Source organism: Malurus melanocephalus, unplaced genomic scaffold, assembly GCF_030028575.1.
Source record: "Malurus melanocephalus ecotype Western Australia unplaced genomic scaffold, MMel_1.1 scaffold_471, whole genome shotgun sequence".
Lineage (NCBI taxonomy): Eukaryota > Metazoa > Chordata > Aves > Passeriformes > Maluridae > Malurus > Malurus melanocephalus.
In genome coordinates this window covers 69,625-88,433 of record NW_026623703.1, presented here as the reverse complement: position 1 = coordinate 88,433, position 18,809 = coordinate 69,625, and the positions used below count along the sequence as shown (strand labels likewise).

The 18,809-nt window shown below is 42.8% G+C and overlaps 1 protein-coding gene across 3 annotated transcripts; it reads right to left on the bottom strand.

The window, feature by feature from the left end:
- Positions 1-43: 43 nt before the first annotated feature.
- On the bottom strand, positions 44-13,271 carry RAC1 (Rac family small GTPase 1). Of its 3 annotated transcripts, XM_057380808.1 has the most exons (7): positions 13,123-13,271; positions 7,322-7,393; positions 5,857-5,974; positions 3,767-3,823; positions 2,561-2,623; positions 1,708-1,867; positions 44-1,591 (listed from the first exon to the last, which is right to left on the bottom strand). In XM_057380808.1, the coding sequence occupies exons 1-7, from the start codon at positions 13,155-13,157 to the stop codon at positions 1,461-1,463; spliced, it is 636 nt and encodes a 211-aa protein (XP_057236791.1). In that variant the 5' UTR covers positions 13,158-13,271; the 3' UTR covers positions 44-1,460. The 3 variants fall into 3 exon arrangements, with proteins under 3 accessions (XP_057236791.1, XP_057236792.1, XP_057236794.1); XM_057380809.1 differs by lacking the exon at positions 3,767-3,823; XM_057380811.1 differs by lacking the exon at positions 3,767-3,823 and having other exon boundaries at positions 1,531-1,586; positions 1,696-1,867; positions 13,123-13,256.
- Positions 13,272-18,809: the final 5,538 nt, after the last annotated feature.

Sequence of the window (18,809 nt, the reverse complement as noted above, 5' to 3'; positions counted from 1 at the left end):
AACGGCTGCTCACAGACGCTCAGAAACTCAAACAGYACCACACTTGTGATTCAAGGATTTATTAAGTCATACATGCAAAACATACTGCCAATTGCATTAGCAAAAGATCAATGTAAAAACGTCACAATTTTGCAACTTTTTAAATTTTGCTTTAGTGGTTGAAAGGGTGTAGTTCAACATCATATTCCTGCCAGTTTAGAAGGTACAGAACATTAGCACTAAGTACAGAACCTCACAGACCCAAGTTACCGTTACGCAATCGATGCTGCACATGGAGTGACAGAAAGAACACTTGGCTGCATTAGTCATGTTACAGTGGGGGGATCTTGCAAATAGTGATATTTGAGAAGGTTTGTCAGTTACAGAGGTTTCAAATATAAAAATTACTAAAATGTGTAAAGCTGCTTCACATGATTTTTACACCTAGTTAATAGACTAAAAGCTCAGAAAGCATAACTTACTGGGTCAGAAATAACAGGAAAATAAGGTGGATATGTTTGAACGTTCTACTCTAAAAAAAAAAAAGCAAAAAAAAAAAAGCAAACTTCTATCAATCAGAAGATTTCAAAATACAAGTTATATTGCTCACTAAGAAGAAATTCTACAAGAAAAGCATTTACTACATAAAAGTGGGAATGACTGATTGAGAATTGTACCTACATGAATGCCCTACTTGAAAGTCAAAGGAATTTTTCCAAAACACCAACCTCTCTCCACTACTGCACCTCTGGGAAAATGGTTGCTGAGCTACTCTGGCAGTGTAGTGTAAGTCAGCTGTACAGTGTCAAATACTGTCTGGCACTATCTCCTGCTCCAACCCAATACTCCATCTATTCATCACAATACAATGCTGGCAAAAGGACTAGATACACTTCAGTTAATTTTTTCAATCACAGCAGCAAGAACTAGATTGCAACCAAGCCCTTACCAATGATAAAGCATTTCCACTGTACTCAGGGTGTCAGTCATTGCCAGAGAGGGCTGTTGGATGCAGCACCCGGCAACAGCTGCACTGGGAAAACAGTTCAGAATAAAACCCATTAGAGCGCAGTGTTCTGCTAATTCCCCGGTACTGGTACTTACTGTGAAAAACTAGAAAGAGATTTTGCATTTTCTACCAGAAATTAGAGTCATTTTCAAGAAGAATCTTTAAAAAACAGTTTAGTGCTTAGTGTTTGTAGCACAACAATGCGACTTAGGTCAGCAGATAGTTTGGCAACACTTAATTGAGCAAGAAGAGGATTTTAAAAATAAGGCTTTACATAGGTGTGTCTTTCCAGGAGTTTGCTCTTAGAAGAATGCAAGGTAAGGATCATACTTTAAACAAATGAAACCATGAAACTGTCAATTGGTTCAAGATTTGATGGAAGAGAACTAATTTATAACAGAAAAAACTTGGCATGTGAATGCTCCATTGTTTGAGCAAAGCACAGGGTTGATGGGCTGGGGGAGGGTGACGTTTACAGCAGCAGACATTTTCTCTTCCTCTTCTTTACGGGAGGGGGGCACAGCACTGCTCGGATGGCTTCATCAAACACTGTCTTGAGGCCTCGCTGCGTCAGTGCCGAGCATTCCAGGTATTTCACTGCGCCTGGGGGAGGCAGAGCAGTTACAGAGCAGTTCCACAGCACCGAGCAGGCATTGACATTAATTACAGCACAACTCTTCCACAAACACAACCCCAGCCAGCCCCAAAACSCCTCGTACCGATCTCTTTTGCCATGGCAAGGCCCTGGGGGTAGGTGATGGGAGTCAGCTTCTTCTCCTTCAGCTTCTCAATGGTGTCCTTGTCATCCCGCAGGTCCAGYTTGGTGCCCACGAGAATGATGGGGGTGTTGGGACAGTGGTGCCGCACCTCGGGGTACCACTGGAAAAGACAAATTGAAAATGGTGTCTCTTGTGTGGGGCACATTTCCTGAAGGCCCTGGAAYATCACAGCTGAAGGCTCCAGYCCTTCACTTGGGSTCAGCTGGAGCAGAGGGGAGCCCTRAGATCCCATCAGGGCAGGATTAGAAAGGGGAACATCACTGTAAAAAAGCCAAGAGCTATTTCCATATCCTTTAAAAACGGTGCCCATTAAGGGCTGTATTTTCCTCACACACCACAAGASCCCTGACCTCCCCCTTGGCCCTGGAGACACCTCCTTGAGTTGTCTGAGGACATGAAATACAGAGTCAACAGTCACAGAGCACGTGCAGAAGGATGGCTGGTGCACAGAACAAGTGCTAACACCCTGGTTTTTACATGCATTTGGTTTAAAACTTTTTTTTTTTCCAAATAGTACTAAAAAGAAATCTGTTTGTGGTCTCAGCACCTTGCTGGTTGAACACTCTTGAATCACTGTTATCAATGCATCAAGGAACAATTCGTTCTTAAGTGTGTCATGTGCCCTGAACTTCCATGACTCACAAGTTAGGCAAATGGATTTCTGCTTTTTCAAACTGCATTTCACATGGCCTGTGGGAAAAACCATTTAAAAAAGCACCTAATATTTTCCAAGCTCCACTGTAATATGAACAGTATGATATTCAGAAATAAAATGGTACCAGCTCRTCCTTACCTTAGCACGGACATTTTCAAAGGAAGCTGGGCTCACAAGGGAAAAGCAGATTAAGAAGACATCCTACAAAACAAGTTGACAGGAGTCAGCCCAACAGAGAAACACTGCAGAATGTCATGAACAGGCCATTTTCACCAGAACCTCCATCCACTGCCAGCTCTAGCACACTTGCAAAAGGCAAGGTCAGCAATACAGTTGCACATGACAATCAGAGGCAGCTTTCCCAGGGGAAATCCATTCCCAGGCAGCTACGAGCAGCCAGAGAGAAGGGGGGAAACAAATAACACAGACATTGCAGTCAAATTTATCATCAGCTCTTGCAGTAGCCAGCAATGAGGACACTAATACCACTGCCTTGCAAGGGTTTTTTTCTCTAAATGTCATTTATTCTGCACTGACAGGGAACTCATCAGCATAGGATGCTGCCAAGTGTTAACAATCAACATACAACTCTAAATTAGTCTTAAATTCAAAAGCCAACTATACAGTATGAAATTTAAAAAAAAAAAATCACACAGGAATTTCTACAATTATTACTTCTCTGTCTACACTGTTGTAATCTTGCTGTATGACCCAAAATTTGCTAAGTGTCTCCCAAAGAAGCCCAACTTTCCCCCACCTACCTCTGCATCCGTACTTATTCCGGTACCAAAGGTGCTACAGAATCAGGCATTGCAGAATGTTAGTTGATTGTGCTGCATTTCAAGGCATTTTGTTAGGTCAGCAGCTGACATCTCACTGCTAAGCACTTGCAACCCAGTTGTTCATGCATCACCCCAACAAGTTTCCGTAGCAGCGTCCCAGAAGAAGAAAGAAACAACATCAAATMATGTGATACTATGGCCACTACTTCTGTTTTCCAATTCTGCAGGTTTGTGGGGACCCAAGGGCTGCACGTGATGCAGACTCTCTCCTTCACTAGCTCCAGAGAGCAAAAGATTTGGTGTAACCACAAGGAATTATTAAAAGATCTCAGGTGTCTTGCACACGAGCAATCTTAGTAAGTAGGGAAAGCTATTTATTTCCAAGAAAATATTTAATCTTAGCAACTCACATAAAGAAATTTGGCAACAGAGTTCTCAGATCCAGCAATTTGATAGTTCCAAGAAAACAATTTGTTAAAAAAATAGGGGCCAATTTATCACTATCATAGGCAAGATAAGATGACAGAACTTGGAACTGAAGTTTATTTAAAGATTTACATACGGCAATAGGTTGATCTGTCAGACTGGAAGATATATTCTTACCATTGGTTCCTCCAACCTAATAACAGTAGGAGATAAAGTTACTCCTCAAATGGATTTAAGGGAAAATGCTCTCAGTCAGCAATTTGTGCTCACAGATTTTCTCAAGGAGGATTTTCTTCTTAAGAGAGACGCTGCCCTGTAATTCAGCACAACCCAGTGCACCCAGAGCAGAGAGCAGCCTTCCCCAGAAACCAGTTCTGCACTGGCAGGGCAAACCTGCAGCATCAACCTCTCCTGAAAAGCTCCCACTGACAATTTCTCTTTGGTCTCTGAGGAACAGACCTGACCACCTCTTCTGTCCCACCTTTTTTCTTCCCCAAATATTTGGAAATGTTAGTAGAGTTCAATGCATTCAGGAGAAGATATTAAATGCCTGTATATTTTAATGAATAAAATAAAAATATGAATAAAGAGAAAAAGATACAAATGAATGCCAAGGCCTCCCTGTGAAGTCACCAGCTGTACCTGCTGGGGGCTGATCCCAACACACCCTGCCCAAGGAACCAACAACTGCTGCTTTCAGCTGCCCAAAACATCCTTCAGGTGCACACACAGGAAAGGAGGGCCACGAGAACATGCCAGGGGTGAGCTTTAAATAGTGAAGGAAAAGGGAGGCTGAACACAGATCATAAAAAAGGTCAGGTTTCATCAGCACCACTGTTCTCTTCCTCTGTGCTTTTTGTTAGTTTTGTGGGGGTGATGAACCTTTGATACTGCACAAATCTGAAATCTGAAGATTTCTTCACAAGAACTTCAAGACTTACCACCCTGTTTCATTTGCTGCTGCAAAAAACCAATCCAAGTAACTGAGAGTATTTCAAACCTGTACTGAACAGTTATATATCCTTGCACAGAAGACACCTTTTCCCTAAGATGCTTGGATTGACCTGGAATTCTTTTGCAGTCTACCAGAAAGCCACGGTTACTGGAGCAGGCTGAAGACATGCATGTGCGTTCTGTCCTTTTGTCACAGAAAAGACAGGTATTTCTGGCATTTCAACTGTAGCTGCCCATAACTGGTGAATTCATATAAAGCTTATGTATCATAACTGATGGGGAAGTCTAGTGACTGTTGATAAGCAGTGAATTCAGGAAAACCATGAATTACGACAGATTACTAAAAATAGTACCAGAATTCCTTAAATAAGAATCCCATTATTCAAGAGAGCAGTTATGCTGTAGAGTAAGTGAAACAACTTTGCATATTATTAGCATTGAATACATACTGGACAGCCAACAACAAGAGAAATCAATGCCAAAACCCCCCAGCAAATGACCCTTTCTTTACTTATGGCACAGCTCCATCAGGTAAAAGCCACTGCTCTAAAAAGATTAGAAAACCACCTCTRGAAAGATKAACTGGAGCTGAARTTGCACTGGAAAGGAGAGAGCAGATCACTTCAGTGTTTTCCTCARACACAGAAGATGCAGGACAGGCAGGGTTTAACCACTTGCACCCAGGGAAGACAGAAGCWCATCTGTGTCCATGTCACAGCACCAACTACAGCAAGCAATAAAATAAGCCCAGCTCGAGTACACTGARAGCTGGGACACCACAGCCTCTGTTAATAGCAATAATCTCTTCATTCAGTGCTGCCTCTTTCACATGTAGAACATCTTCACACAGACTAAACAGTATCAAGTGCTTAGCAGTGACAGTGTCAGGTTGCAGCCAAACATGGCCTAAAACCAAAAACAAACTCTGCCTTTGGCAGGCATGCTAACCTTAAAATCAATGGRCTAGMTGATGGGRCTAATATTTTTTGGGKKKTTTTTTTTCTWTTTCCTTTTTGAATYAAGCATTCTAGACAATTCTGAGGCTGCAACTGCACAAAACCCAACAAGTACCAGCGCACAGGGCGTGCAAATGTTAACTTTTTTACAACAGTACACACCCYAGAGATGATAAATTACAGCTACAGCACATAAAATGAAAGAAGGTCACTGTTACTAACAAACACAACTCCAGGTTGGCCTTATTCAAAAAGAAAAGTGCTTTATGKCAGCCAAAGGTGTGGAGGCTGCCCCTGTTTCACCCTCAGCTCTTACTGTTTGCGGGTAGGAGAGTGGACGTAGTCTGTCGTAGTCCTCTTGACCAGCTGTGTCCCACAAACCCAGGTTGACTGGYTTCCCATCAACCATTACATTGGCAGAGTAATTGTCGAAGCTAAAAATAAAGAGAGAGTTAGCTGCATTAGCTTGCAGTAAAAYAAGGCACCCAAGGACTTTTTCCTGAGAGTCCTAACTGGAAAAACTCGGGAAGAAAACATTTTCATTGCATGTCTCTGCTCCCCAGAGACACTAAAGTTGTTCTTTAAATAACAAGCAGGGTATTGGGTAATGGGATAAAAAAATTACACACAACAGACTGGGTTCAGTCTGAGCAGAAGTGATCCCTGTCATGGCTCTTCCAAAGGAAGTGTTAATCCCAGGGAGCACWGGAAAGCAGGTGATGTACTTAGCAAGCACTTTCCAGTCTTAGTGGGACATTCAGCAAGTTAATCTGTTTCATGTTGTGAGATTTAGAACACAAGATACAGGAGGAACAACAAGGAATCTTTAGTGACAACAGTAGGTAAGAAAAAAGCKAATTAATCCTGCTAATCAAAACCCCTCCAATGAAATATCAAAGCTCATAACCAGGGGCCAGTGGAGGCATGGCTTTTAATCTCATCACTACTGTGGGTGCAAAGGTTTTAATCACTCATTAAGGCAAAACCAAGTTCACTTGGGAACACAAAGACACTATAATGCACAAACTTGAATTTAAGACCAAAAAAAAGGAAACAGGAGTGACTAAGGCAACAGGGGCCTTGGACAGGTAACAAAAGTCATCTGTAAACCTTATTAGAATGTATTTTGTTATCTGAAAAATGCATCAAYACTTCAGAGAGCAGCACAGCCAGATGAAAATAGAGACATCCAAAAAGGGCAAAGAAGGTGCTCGTGTATAGAGCATCCCCCAACAGGCCCTGGAAAAGAGAACTGCACTAATAGTGATACTGCAAATCCCTYKGTGAAACAAAAGGGGAAGCACCAGAATAAATGAGCTCCACAGTCTCGCTTGAGGAGCTGCAGAGCAGTGGCTGGCTTAGCACAGGATTGGCAGTGGCACAAAAAGTGGAAGGAACAAATGAACAAAAAATCACCAGCCATGTAAGACAACCGTTTCTGACTATGATATGGTGTTTTACAAGCTGTTCAGCCCTGGGACTGCTTATTATGAATGACAYTGAAGACAGAGGCACAGTATTATGGAAGAGAACAACATCTGGTAAAATGTGAGCAAATGTTAGTCCCTGATCAGCCAGGCCTAGAGGAACAGAGAGCCAAAAGTGAGGGACCAGCAGCAAACACTGGTGTGACAGTGCTAAAGGAAAAGCTCAAAGGGCTCCTTACACACACCTGAGAGGTGCTTGCAGCCAAATTAAACAATTCAACAAAGGACTCTGGAATAGCAGAAGGCACYGAGAAGTTGACAGAAAGGAGCTCTTTGGGTTTTGTAAGTACTTACACAGTGGGTATATACTCTCCAGGAAATGCATTGGTTGTGTAACTGATGAGTAGGCATGTTTTACCTACAGCACTGCAAAAAGAGAAAGTTCACATGTAAAATATATTAATCTTGAATAACAAGAAATAATATTCCTTTTAGAGGAAGGAAACTAATTACCCAGACACCTAAGGACAACTGAGCACCTCCAGTGACTACTGGGCAGGAAAACAGCTGACAGACTGCAGCCTTTAAATTACTGACAATTAAAACATAGCTAATAGAAACATCCATTTTGTGAAGGGATAAATTACCAAATTTTGTTAATTTTCARTCACAATTAGACTATTAATATCTCCTATGAATATTCAGGAAGATGGTCTCACTCCAACTCTCTGAAATGCAAAAAACCTGTGAAGTATTTCCCGAAACCCTTACACAATTCCAAAACTGATAATTTTCCAGAATATGGTATACTTGCATATAAGTGAAGTTAAAGAAAGCTTGAAAAGTGTAATTTCTCAACACATCATTACTTTCCAGTATTTAAGGAAGGAATACAAACAATAACTCTCACATTATTTACTGCTATCGCAAAGTGAGCTCCCACATGCATTCACCAACTATTCAAACATTTAATTAACTGATTTGTAGATAAATTACATTCCAGTATTGGCAAACTTGGAAACCAAACCTTTCCCTACAGATCTAAAACACAAGAGCCTCAAATGGGGGCAGGACAAGGCTCTGTTCCAGGAGTCCTTCAAAACTCTGGCAGCCAGCTCGTCCCCTCTCCATCCTCCTCACCACTTCTTATCTGGAGTCAAACATTTGATTAAGGACAAAATTCAATTGTTGTTACAGTTTCAATAAAAGTGTTGGAAAACTTGAATTGGCCTTTATTTCTTTTTGCAGATGTTTTATCACTACAGCAATTTGCTCAAAACCAGTCAGCAGCAGCTTTGAAACCTTGCTGCAYCTACACGTATAATTGTGCCATTAGCATGAGGTTTGACTCATGAGCCTCCTGAATCTTTCACAAGCAAATTTGAGCTTTGTCACATCCTAAGTCACAGCTCAATCTCTAACAAGTCTCTCTGATCAACTATAAACAGCTCCTCACTGCATTAGTCCAAGTACTTGATAGCAACTTCCCACAACATCACCTGAAATACCTAAGGAAGAGTCTCTTCAGTGTGCAAAATTATCTGGGATTTTGTCCCACTCACCCATTTTTCACTGTAATTTGATTTATGAATTCCTGGCCTTCTGAKCCAGTACCTGGTGTAACASCCCACCTGCTGCAGCTCTGACCATACCGTGCAGTTTTCCACCCTGCTTTTCACATCTGCYTCTGAGACACCAGCTCCTCACACAGTCTGAGGGCTTTTTCCTTTCAGCAAGCACTCTCTTTACCAAACTATAATAACAACATGAAAGGAGGCAYTTAATTCTGTTCTCATTAAGTACAATCTCTGTCGTTAAAGGTTTGAGATACACATGTGCTCAAAAGTAGATGGATTTACTCAAAAAAAAACCTTCAGTGGGAAACAATCAAGGAGCAGTTCACCATGCAGATACTGTTCAACAGCTGTCAAAAGAGGATATCCCATCTCAGCCCCTGAACCAACACTGTAACAAGGCAGAACAAGGAGCTAAGGAAAGTTATTCCTCCCCCAGAAGGACAAGTTGCTATTTTAGCTGCCTGCTGCTGAGTTAGATGGGTTTGGATGTACTGCAGAGCTGTGCTGGGCCAGCTCACAAAGGATAAGAGGGAAAACCTGCAGGATCCCGAGCACAAGAGCCAAATGCTTTGGGAAAGTTCTTGGGGCGCAGACACGACACGTTCTCACGCCTCTGGAACCTGTTTGGGCTGATGCTCTGATTTCCAGTAGGGTCATTACAGGTAATTGGAGCTTCCAACAATTTAATGTTGAACTCAACATTTTCAGCGCTGGATCAAGAACATTTCTGTGCATCCAGGTGCCTTTGCCCTCCTTGCACTGAAACTCCTGAGTCTGCTCTACCTGATCAAAACAGCACAGGATGGTGGGGAGAGATTTCATCCCAAGCTYAGARGTGCTGTAATGTGTTTCTGCAGCAMCMATCAGCCAGAGTCATTTAAACAAGAAAAAACACGTTCAACAACCCCATTTCAGACTYGTTCCATCCAGGTTTCCTGCTTTCCTTGCCTTTTGGCTTACTGCCACATGAATCAGATCATTATGGTCACCAGTCTTAAAAATAAACACTAATGCCTACCTTTATAAAGTACATCCTCTAAGTGCTTTATCAACTTTTTTAGATTTCTAATTTCTGTAATAAAGCAACTCCCCTAAAGAGAATTCCAACTGTTTGGCAAAGTTTTAATCCTTGYACAGAAAGGCTGAGACTAAGAATCTAAAATAACACCAAGATTAGTCATAAGATTTCTAGCAACTACTTAATCACAGCTCTGTCCACCCACTATTACATAAATGAAACCAGCAACATTTGACTGTCATTAAAAACATGGCCTACAGAAATCCAGCTTGAAATGCTTAACAAAACTACCTTAACCAAAGACAGCACTGAGTCCCTTTTCGAGTCCGTGTAGCACCCAGGAATCAATGTATTTATATAACCACATATATATTAACTCCTGAAAACAAAACATATCTTCCCTTTATTTATGCTAACAAGTTTTACGAAATTTCCCCACTGTATTGGAGCTGCTTGGAGCCATGTTTTATCTGCACACAGGTGGCAGCCTTCATGAAAGGCTTTGCTTGTGCCATTTCTCCCTTTCTGTGATGCACATGAAGTGCCTCTCTTGCAGACATGATGCACAACAGCCCAGCTCTTTGCTCAGACATCAAAGAGTAGCTGAGATTCCTCTGGTACCACCCTCAGATCAAGAGTTCAGGATTGCTGCTGGAGTAGGTTTAGCTGCATATGGCTCTCAGATAAGGATAAGGGAGTTACTCACTGGGACACACCCTCTCCCAAATACGCTCTTCAGTACTTATAACACTACTACTTTTAAAAAAACTTTGAAACGTTCAGTAACACAAGTYTCCAAATTTCAAGTCAGTGCACTCTCCCCAGATGGCACGGGAGGTGTTCAGTGTCCCACAAACACTGCACCACACTCAGGAAGAATGCAATTACCCTACACATCCCCTCCCCTTCTCCCGAAGCCATCAAATCGAACACAGCACGGCTTTATCACACAGGACCTCAGATTTAGCAGAATTCCAAACAAGGACTCCTAAATGGCTGCTCTTACAGAATTTCCTCAATTTAAAAATGCCTACAAAACAGCACGAAGTGCAACAACTTCTGTGGCATCTGGTAACTGGTAATTTCTCCAAAACACAGAACTTCTCCTAAGATTACACAACATCACCGGAGATTTTGTACCACTTAACAGCTGCCTTTTGGAGTGAAAACAAAAGCTGCTAAAAATAACTTCCACCAATGCTTTTTCTCAAGTGTCAATCAACAGCARTTCCTGAGTTACTCCAGCGGCTGCTCTTCATCTGTCCTGCACATTCCTCCTGCTCTCTATCATGACAGCTCAAAGCAACAGTTGCCATTCATTTTCCCCCAAACAAATCCCCACAGTGAAATGAAGAAAACAAGAGGAAAATATGATCTCCCAAACTAGCACACATGCCACACTCTTCTRGTCAAGTTATTGTCTAAACACACACTAGTCAAAACTCTAAGAACAAAACATGAGTCACAAATGAAAAATGGCCTACTCATTAACAAATTTAAAAAATCATCACAGGTACYTCTAWAGCTTTGTTTATTTTGTTCCTAGCAGATCTTTGTGGAGGGTACAKAAAACAATACCCAAGTTTTATATGACATAAGCAAAACTTTAACCTGCATTGTTWTACAGGAACACTAAAACTTAGGCCTTATCTAAGCCAAACACAACATTTCCTAGAATACCTGCAATTCTGGAGCTCTTGAAGCAGCAACAGCACAAAAAACCACAAATAGTTAAATATTTTTTTTYAAAACAGTGAGCAGAGAATGATCCAAAGCTACCAAAAATGAACAACAGTACCTGAACAGAACCTTAAGTGAGATTTCTTTCTAACTAAGTTGGAAGGAAAAGAAATTAAACTACTGTATTTTGTTCACACATATGCACAACAGTCGGGCAGAACTGCACCACTTACATTTCCAAAAAACAACAAATATGTTAGGAAGAGGGATGGTTTACAAAGCAAATGACCCAAAGAACWGTTCTGTTGAATGAATTACTCATTTGTGCTGAGTTCTCAGTTCTAGAAGAGGAAGYAGACTGAATCTTTTCCCCACCCAAAACTGATGCATCACATTTATTTACAGTAATAAATACAGAGTTCAGATGAATTTTAAGAAATATATAGTAGAAAAGTAATTTTGTTTAAATTCAATATAAGCAAAAGAGCAATCCACAGTAATCCTATCTGGCATAAAAGTATTATACTACCATGAAAATGATTTCTTGAGATATCACTTTCATGTTTATATGGCTCAAAATTTTGCATAGCAAGTCAAAACAAATTTGTCACACTGTAACGTTTATCTTTCAACCATACTTATCTGCCTTTTTAGGGATTCTACATCATTAAAAACAAATCAACAAAACTCCCACACACAAATAACTCAAAGATTAAACCACTATTTGAAATTACAGACCACTGTAGCAAGTCCATTTAGCTACAYTTCACTCCTCTGCCATCCACAGAAGTTTCCTATGATACCAATTGTGTTCAATCTACACTGGGATTTTTGTTTCTCCTAAAGAAAGAAAATCCCAACCCTCAAACTGTATAAGACAAGTCTTGTTTTCCAGCTGGCCTGATGTTCCCCTGAGCTCTGACATGCAGTAAGAGAGAGAATCCCTCTGAGTGGAATATTCAAAAATACCAAATACACAAACTCTTTCCTCAATTCCAGCACTCCTCACACTGAAATCCAACTGCTAAACTTATGAGTTAACTTGATTCTAAAAAGCATCYCCAGCTTGCTTCACATACAAGTAACACCATATTAAGATACTGTAGGTGTAACACATCTTTACAGACAAGTATATCATTAACTATTTGTATTTCAAGGGCCTAGCAGTCTACTTCAGAGAGGAGCCTTACAGGACCAGATATTTGCAGGCAAAAATGCAGTTTCTGCCCAAAGCCATTTATGATCTGCATAGAGCTCAGCCCATTTTACTCAGTTTTATTGAGAGCCAGATGTCAAAAATTAAGCTCTAAAAGATGTTTGTYACTTTCACAAGAGGTATTTCAGATCAGTATTAATTCTCTCATATAATTAAAAACATAGGATTTTTTTAGAAACACTTCGATGACTCGGGTGGTGGAAGAACAGCAGCAAGCAGTGGCAGCCCAGGGAGGCGGCCCGGCCAGCCCAGCACACCCCGTTCATTCACCGGGACCGCCTSTGCCCGCCCCGCCGCGACACTCTCGGTCACCAGCACGGCCCCGGCACACCGGCGGTGCGGGGCTCGGCCCGGCCAGCCCGGGGACCCCGCACAGCCCCGCACAGCCCCGCTGCCGCTGCCCGGCCCCGCCGTGCCCGCCTCCCCTCCCCGCCCGAGAGCAGCAGGAAGCCCCGGCCGCCACCCACCCGCCCCCGGTTCCCGGTTCCCGGCTCCGTCCGCCCGCTCCGGCCCGGCCCCGGGCAGCCCCGCTCCCTCAGGGCGGCCGGGCCGCACCCACACCCGGCGCTGGGGCCCGGGGCCGCTCCCGCCCCGCGGCCCGAACACCCCCCGGTCCGGCGGAGCYGCTGAGGGCCGCGCCCGGCCCAGGGTCCCTCACACTTACCCGTCGCCCACCACCACACACTTGATGGCCTGCATCGGGGCTGCTGCTGAGCGGAGCAGGGAGCGGCGGCCGCCTCCGCCCTGAGCCTGGAGCAGGGACGAGGCAGCGGCACCACCCAAGGCGGGGAGGGAGAGGGCGGACTGCGGGCGCAGGAAGCGGCGCCGAGCTCACATCCGGCCGGGCCGGGCCGCGCCGGGGCCGCCCCGCGGGCGGTGCCTCAGCCGGGGCGCTCGGGGCGGGGGCGGCGGAGAGCGGGGCTGTGCCACTGACCCAGTGCGGGAGCGAACCCGGCCGGGGATCCCTGCTCGGTGTTTCCAGGCAGAGCCGTTCTGAGCGGCGATGGCAGCGCTCGCTCTGCTGGCACAAGCCCGCAGCCCGSTGCTGAGCGCGGTTGGCAGCGGGGTTGGGGCCGGGGGAGCGCTGCCGTCCCCAGCCAGGCTCCGGTCGGGGGCACGGGGCCGGCCCCACAGCAGCCCTGTCGTGTCTACGAGCCGCTGTCGAACACAGCTCTTTGACATCCCCTGTGTTCTATCATGTCTGGCACCCATCCTGCAGCAGCCTCATTCCTGGCATCTCTTGCAGCACGTTAATGTGCAGTTCGTTTACCCCACAGAGCTGAGCACATGTAACTCAAGTCACTGCAACGTTCCCCATGTTTTCCAGAGCCAGGCACCTGCCATGGGACCATCTCTCTCACTGCAGAGCCAGATWGTTTCCTTTAATCGATGGATGTTTGCACCACCCTCCCTTGTCCTCATATGCTGTGACATTAACTGCACGGGCAAGCTTTAGATCAGATCAGTGCACATCCAGTCTTCTCAAGATGGGACAGCGCAGGGATTGCAAAGCCTCACAGAGCTTTGGGTTTCTTCTATTCCTCAGACAAACCAGTTCTTTCCAGGCAATAGTGAAGCAGAAGTCAAGCAGAGCAGGCCAATGATCCTGAGAGTCTTAATTTCTRCGATCAGTTCTTGCCATAGTTCTGCCTGCCAGAGCATCTCCTGGTTGGGCTGATGCACAGAAGCACCGTTCCCTTTGTTTGCATTGCCATCTGTTCTGTGCCATAAGAAGTGTGGGGAGAGGGCCCATCCACAACTCCTGCAAAGTGAATTCACTGGAATCAATCGGGTGTACCATCGGGGTGGGCTTCCAGTGATTTGATCTATTAATTTCAGAACATTTCTAAACTATTTGGATACCACGCAATGCAACTTCATCAGTGGACAAAGCATTCCAAGACATTTATTCTYGTTCATTTTTCTTTCATTGACAGGAGATAATTCTCAGGTATTTCCCATCAGAGAGGAAAACAACCTCGCTATTACTGTGAACTGAAAGGCCATTTTTGCAACACTTTTATGTCCATGCTCCCTCACACAGATGGAAGCTGAAAGGACTTGTCAYTTAAGCTAAATATCTTTAAAGCCAAGACTCTGGTGCTGCCAATGCCCTGGCAAGYGCTCTGCAGGCAGCAGGCAGGAGCTGCAGAAGGAGCTGTGGGCAGGAACGCCGTGCTCCTGCTGCTCCTGGATGCTGCAACAGCCTTTGGGGCCTCTGAGAAACAGAGCAGCACCCGGAGAGTCTGACTGATGTCATAGTCCTGGGAGAGCCAGGACATGGGAACACTAGAGCGACATGTGAAACTGCTTCTGATTTTTCCACCACCTACTCCTTCCTTCACTGGTTCCTTTTTATCCAATGTACAGCAGAGGGATGATTAGAGCTTTTTCTATGAAAAAGAGGTACAACAGCATTTACAATATCATTACAAACTAGCACACAAGCATGAAGGCTCTAACAGGCTAAACACATTAGCACAAATTGCTTTTATGATCCTGYCATGCACTTAATCGTTTTGCACTGTCAAAAAAATACTTATCATAAAACAATATTACAATTTGGATAAATGATGATGATGGCAACATATTTAGAGAATTTTCCCCCACAAGTGAATATTTACTTCCCCAAATGTTATAAAAAAAGGCCATTTGGAATTGTTCAAAGGTTTGCGTTTGAAATCACAGTTGGTATGTCTCTTACAGTAACTTTCCTTATTTGCCCTGGCAGACAATTGTGTATATGCTCCTTAAAATACAGGATGTATTTCTTACTACAACCCTACAATTGTTGTTGAAAGCCTTTTTCTTAGACATCAAGAAGAAATCATTATTTAAGATTATTTGAATGTGTGTATTGCGTGTGTGCTGGCACGGAGGGAGGATTATTCTCCTTTGTGGATGGGGAGTGGCAGGGTAATCACGCTGATGCAATACTGGAAAGTTCTGCTCACCATGACACAGACTATCAACATTACAGAGACAATAATTATTCGCACGTCTGTGCTATCTTTCATTCCCAGCAATTGCTGTGTTCTGTAACGTGTCAGCTCATTAACGAAGCCACAGAGCAGCAGAGAAGGCCCAGTACACACTTTGTAGAGGGAAACAAGCAGAACACCTGGCAGTGATTCATAGATGTGTTCCCTTACTGCCAGGTGACATCTCCTGCTGACACCGGTTCTGTTCTGCTGACCCCAGGACACAGYGTGTACAATACTGAGGTCAAAAGTAACCTTCTGTCCTTAACAATAACAGAAAAACTGGTTTAGGGCAAAAAGCTGCAATTGGAATTCATAGACACTGCAAACCAGGGCTTGGACCGAAGTACAAGAACCAATTTTACGTGAAGAAAAGTTGTATCACAAAGTGTCAGAGGGTGGAGTGAGGTTTTCACCATATTGCACTCTTCTCTCTTTAGAAAATCTGTATTAAAATCAGAAGCATAAAACCCCAAACCTCACACAAAACAAGGGAAGGGAGATTTACCTGACTGGAGAAAACAGGGTTTCCAGATGCTTTTTAATCTTAAATTAGCTAAAATAATTGTCTTTTAAAACTATAATTAAGGGAGGAAATTCAGAGTATTTTCACTGAACTTGGGGAGGTCCATGACATAAAATGAATGTTAGAAAATATCSTAATCCACAAATAATGAACAGATATTCCAGGCAAACATTTTCAGCATGATTAGCTTTCTGAGTGTTGAAAAAACCCTGTACTTGCATGTGATATGTACACTGTTCAAATATAGCAGTCAGTCTGCTCTAGAGGAACCAAAGCCAGCAATAAAAAAGGAACTTTTAAATGTCAGCATTTGCTGCATCAGAGAGAACGGATTAAAGGAGCAAGAAAATAAAATGTTAGTATGTAAATCTTTACATTAATAATAAAGCATCGTAAAATAAATGCATCCCATTCATGTGATTCTAGCATAGATGATTTCTCTGGTATATGTACAGAACAGAAACAAGTCCTGTATTTTCTTTAGGTAGCTTCTGATAAATATCTCTTCTGTCAAGAATTTCAGTTACAAAAACCACAGAAGGCTTTGCATTCAGTGATGTCTGCCCTCAGGTTTAGCAAGCAGTAACAGACAGTGCTTCAACTGTTGTTGGACGCCACGGGACTACACACAGTAATCCCTGTATACGGCTGTCAGCTTTTTGGAATAGAGACATCATTATATATTTATAAACAAGGGCCTGAGACTTCTCTGTGTGCCTTCAGTTTTTTATCGCTGTAACTCCCTCAGCAGAAATATGGAAATAAGACTTTTGTAGGCATCGCATCRTGCCTTGAGGTGTAAGTGAGCTGCAAGTTCCCCAAAACGTTTACCTATCTTGGTATCAAGCATTTCACAGAAATGAGTCTTAAAATAGGCAAGAGAAATGAAAAAGGTTTAGCAATGAGCCCACTTGGTATCACTATTTTGCGGCCTTCCCTTATCCAGTCATTTTTCACATGGATAAAACCGAAAGCTACAAGTTGTGATCTGGYCCCTGATTTGCTTCGAAAGATTTGGTGTTTTGCTCTGGACTTGCAGACAAACTTATAGACTTCAGCAGAGCTAGGACCTAAAAAAGGTTGGTTTCTGAAACCAACCTTCTGTGGTTGGTTTGTCTGAGAACAGATGGAATGGTAAGAAACCTACTTCCCCCTGCCATGCTGCACAGCTGTGACTCACATCCCAACTGAACAGCTTCTCTTGGAAGGCAAGACAAAAACCAGAGAGCTTCAAGTAACACATCAGATCATAGCCGGAAATTCAAATCAGGAGTTCATCATATAGCATGGCCAATGTTTGAAATAGAAATGTACATTTATTACAGAAATAAGACAATTGTAAGAAACTGATGGTATATTCTGGAATCTATTACTCACTGGGACCATTKGTAGAAATTTGATACTGAGAAAGTTTAAGAGGACACTTTGAAAATGTAACAACTCAGTAATGTTGACTCACAATGATTTTCTTTGAATAGAAGAATATTTGAATAGCTGAGAAGAAATCTTAGGTTAAAAAAATAAAACATGGATGGTTTACAAAAGAGAAAGAGGTTCTCTGATGCAACAGAAAAMCACAAGTCTAGGTTGAGAAGGAAAAACGAGATGATGACATTAAAGTGATGGAAAATTATCTCCGCAGGCATCAGCTGCAAATTGCAGCKGCAAATTGGACTTCTGCATACTAAAGTAATCAGTGTTTTAGCTAAATTGAAAATTATTTGACCACCATGACAGAGTTGAAAYCAAAAGAGGAAGTGTGGGATGCCTTTGAGGTTTAGTTTCACTATAAAAATAATTAGCTAATTTCCAAATCTTGATGTGACAAAATCTGGTAAAACTCTTCAATTGGTATTCAATTGCATTATCTGCTAATTTCTTTGTTGGAAAGCTAGAGTGTTTTATCAATCTCAGTATTTAATGAAATAATTAGATCCAAATAAATACTGATGCTAACTTGTTATTACGACCTAATTTAGTAATTATATTGTCTATTTTAGTGTASAAATTAATTTACTCTTAATCAAGATTTAAAAATTGATACTGTGTCACATCTGTTTCAACGTGCAACATGAGCCAGAACTAATGAGACTCTGGCAGACATCTCCGGATAAATATAAAAGTTAATCAGCTTCCTGATTTAACCTTTGTGGATCCCACATTGCTGTCCAATTAATAATGGAAAGCTGTAAAATATCCTGGTCTGGGATTATTCCTTCTCTATGCACCAGCTTGATTTTGTGGCAACAAAATAGTGTTTTATAAGGAGTTTAGATCAATGTATTGATTTTTCTGTTTCACTTTAGTTATTAAAAGTTGATTGAATGGAAATTGTAAAGAACMGTTCCAGCGGAAAAAGATGGGGCCATGTCCAAAAATTACATTGGTCAACTGTTCATCTTTGATGGGCATTTTCATCTACYTGAAAAGTGTCATGATGGTAATTTATCTCAAAGATCTTCCTAGAAAATGTTTGCCAAATGTTTTGATAAACTTTTGTGTAACCCGGGCCCAGACAGTGTGTGTYAAATTCATTATGTAACTCAAGTATTGAAAGGCATAACAAGTATTTCCCTGTGACAGTAGCCGGCTCACAACGTAGATCACCTGGCTGTGTAAACAAARCCGCAAAAAACCCGCACTCCCCTGAAACAGAGTCCCCGGGGAAGCGGTCACAGCGCCAAACCTGACAAGAGTTCAAGCAGTGTGGGGACAGCGCTCTCGGGCACCTGGCGGGATTGTTGGGGACGGTCCTGTGCAGGGCCGGGAGATGGACTCGATGATTCCTGCGGTGATTCGGTGCGCTCCCAGCACTGCACCGACACCCGAGAGCCGGGCCGCCGG